This window comes from Arachis ipaensis, chromosome B01, assembly GCF_000816755.2.
Source record: "Arachis ipaensis cultivar K30076 chromosome B01, Araip1.1, whole genome shotgun sequence".
Classification (NCBI taxonomy): Eukaryota; Viridiplantae; Streptophyta; class Magnoliopsida; order Fabales; family Fabaceae; genus Arachis; species Arachis ipaensis.
Genome location: NC_029785.2, coordinates 1,677,370 through 1,680,634, shown reverse-complemented (window position 1 = coordinate 1,680,634; position 3,265 = coordinate 1,677,370). Strand labels below are relative to the sequence as shown.

General features: G+C 37.4%; 1 protein-coding gene across 1 annotated transcript in view; it reads right to left on the bottom strand.

Annotated features, from left to right (window-relative positions):
* The window catches only part of LOC107637144 (probable protein phosphatase 2C 46), a 6,841-nt gene extending 4,943 nt beyond the window's left edge, over positions 1–1,898 (bottom strand). Inside the window, exons 1-3 of the mRNA XM_016343683.2 lie at positions 1,551–1,898; positions 917–1,439; positions 235–602 (exon numbers count right to left, since the gene is read on the bottom strand). Of these exons, the coding sequence (XP_016199169.1) occupies positions 235–602; positions 917–1,235 (687 nt within the window). The 5' untranslated portion in view covers positions 1,236–1,439; positions 1,551–1,898. The remainder of the gene's footprint in view (positions 1–234; positions 603–916; positions 1,440–1,550) is intronic.

Sequence of the window (3,265 nt, the reverse complement as noted above, 5' to 3'; positions counted from 1 at the left end):
CCACGGTAGGGCCGGAGGGACCAAAAGAAATGCAACATGACATTATCACTGAAATCAAACAAAAAGTCATGATAACAATAGAAGACAGTGATTTAGGCACGCCTATATCTGCTAAGCTAAAAGAAATATTGACAATATATGCACTCTAATATCGCATATTTAGAATGAAAATTAAGAATCTGATATCCTAGTTAATAAAAACGTCAATCACCAATATTCATATAAGGAACTTACCTGTATCAGGCCCTTCACTCGCCATACGTTATGCTTCAAAACCACAATTTTTGAGTCATCCGGATGCAAAGAATGCATCTCTTGTCTCACAGATTCTATACTCACATTATGCTCTGATGACAGCTGGATTGCCAGAACCTCCCCAGTTGCCCTGACAACCCTCCCGAGCACAACACGGGAATCCCCAAGGTTAGCAACATAGAGAGAATCACCACAAATCACACCAACCAAACAACATGATCCCACAGCAGCAATTTGAGGATTCATAGGCCACTGTTTAGTGACTACTGACAGAAAACCCTCTTCTGTAGCTTGGTACGCCTTCCGAATGACCTCCACAGACATAGACTTATGCTCAGATGCAAATCCTTAACAAAATAAAAACACACACACACATACACAATATCAATACAATGTTCAGAACCAACATCAAACCAAATATAAACTCTTAGATTTTTCTGGAGCAGAGACTTCTCTTGCACTGTACTACTGAATATGTACTCAATCAATTACCGCGCCATCTCTCACTTTAACTTTATTTTTAATGCCATAGCTAATGAGATACGCATTCAATGGTACAATACAAGAGACTTCTCCTGCTCCACATGCACCTAAGATCTCTCTTGAGAGCACAGAGTCATTATAACAAACACAAGGGATGCAACTTTAAAGAAGCCATTACTTTTTAGGTGCTGGAATAGGTTATCACAAATGTAACGCGATGTCTCAGGTCCGCCGTGACCATCGTAAACACCAACAAAGGTACCATAAGGGCCAGTGTCAAGCAAGCTTAAGGGACCAGACTCAATCTGGCTCTGATCCTCAAGCAAGTTGTTGGCCTGAACCACAGCCATAGAGAATTCACCAAACAGATGCTGCCCACAATCCTTGTACCACAGCAAACCCTCCTTCCGCCCGCCGGAGACATCGGAGCCCTTTCGATCCGGCGATGATCGTCGCCGCCAGCAGGCAACCAGAAAGTCCATAAATTTTGATAGCATCCCTCATTTCAAACCAAAACACCCACCAAGTTCCTCTTCACATCCAAAAAGTTGGATGCAAAAAATGACAGTAATCCAGTTTCTTCGCACTTCTTCACACCTATTGTTATTTGTAAACACAAGCACCTATCTTGAAGTCCCAAATCAAACATGAAAATTGGATAAATACAAGGTTGAATTTCAGTCAAAGGGGCAAAAGGGTACCTGAAAATATAAACAAAATAATAAATTTAAACAACATAAATAATAACAATAAAGATAGTTGCTAAAAGGAATAGTACTAGTAGTTATTGTAGAAGGAAGAAATAGAGTTACTTGATTGATGGAACAACGTTAGATCTGCAGATCCAAGAAAGTGAAGGGTGTTGTAGTAAAGATAGGGTTTTTGGTGTGAGTTTATGATGTTCTGTAGTTGTTGTGAGTTTGTATCGGAGAGAGAGAGAGAGAGAGAGAGAGAGTGATCGGTGATCGGCGGAGAAAGGAGGGAAGAGAAGGGAGTGAGGTGACCTGAAAGAAGCTGAGAGCTGAAAACTCTCCTTTTTATCTGTTTTGTTGTTGTTGGGTTCGGTTGTTGTTTGTGTTCTTCTTTTTCTTTTCTTTTCTCTTTTTCGAGACACACACCGAAGGAAAAGGGCAAAACAAGTAATTCTCCCTTCAATTTCTCTCCCTAAATTCTCGATTTTTGCTACGCGGTAAAAATACTACATTTTTAGTTTATAAAAATAAGGGTAAATATTTTTTTGATTCTAGATCATTTTTCTGTAGGACATATTGCTTCTTAATCATTACTAAATTTTAAATAGGTTCTCATTCATCTATATAACCTGATCATTCGACTTCTGTAATCGATTGTTTGCGGATTGTCAGTATGATATGTCAGGTAGACACTGAATTGCCTATTCCAAGTATCACGTGTCAATTAAAATCGTTTCAATAACAAATTATTCTCTTCCTACAAGTGAAACGTCGTCGTTACTTGGCACTCCCATAAATTCCCTTCCTCGAAGGATTGAAAGGGTAGGGTTTTCATCTTGCATCGATGTGAAAAGACTTCGTAACAGTAGACATGGGTGCTGCGAATTCTGGTTCGTCATGCAGTCGTGAGAAACGATACGGTGGGTTGAAGAGAGTTAGAGCAATCAAATGAATGCTGATGAAAGCAGTCTGGAAGGAGTGTCGAGGAGGAGGAAGAATAAATTTGTTTCTCCAGTGTGCAATTGCAGAACGTACACCATTTTATTCGAATATGACACTTCTCAGAATCCAAGGAGGCTTTTCTTTGGTTGTTCTTATTTTAAGGTAAGTTTTATGTTTAGGATTTGTTTAGTGTGCTGAGTTATTTGGTGATTTTTGGAGTTTAATACTAGTTATATTTGCTATAAAACAACGCACGACATTACAAATACTTTGTTTGGCTAGATGTGTATATTGCCTCTTTTTCTGTTAATGAAGTGGCACAAAATGGAATTGCAGACTCAACAAAAAAAGATGAAAGAAAGGGTTGCAGAGATAGAGAAGAAGCTGGTTGAATGCAAAAAATGTTGAGAATGACAGTGGTGCTCTTAGCAAGTGGAAATTATTTCGGTTGATTTTGTTGGGCATTGTAATAGAAAAAGGGTTTAGTGTAGTTACTTACAACTGTATAATGGTAGTGTGCTTTTATTTGTGTAATCTTAATGTTTTGCAAGTGGCTAAATATTGAGTATGCAGTTCAAGCTAAATATTAAAATTGTAGTAAATTATGGTCTTGGAATAATAGACATTGTGTATTCAATTATCCCTGTTTTTCACATTTCATGACTAATACATAATTGAAACACAAAATCTTGATTTGGGAAAGTAGAAAACATAATCACAATTCATACTTACACAAAGATGAGATATTCTCATTTCACAATAGTAGAAATTTCAAAATGTAACTAACAAACTCTGTGAACCAAAGTTTCCAAATGTAACTACACCAACCATATTTTTGATATTATACAAAATGTATCACAAAATATGTTTAAACTAATTATTTGTTTTCCAAG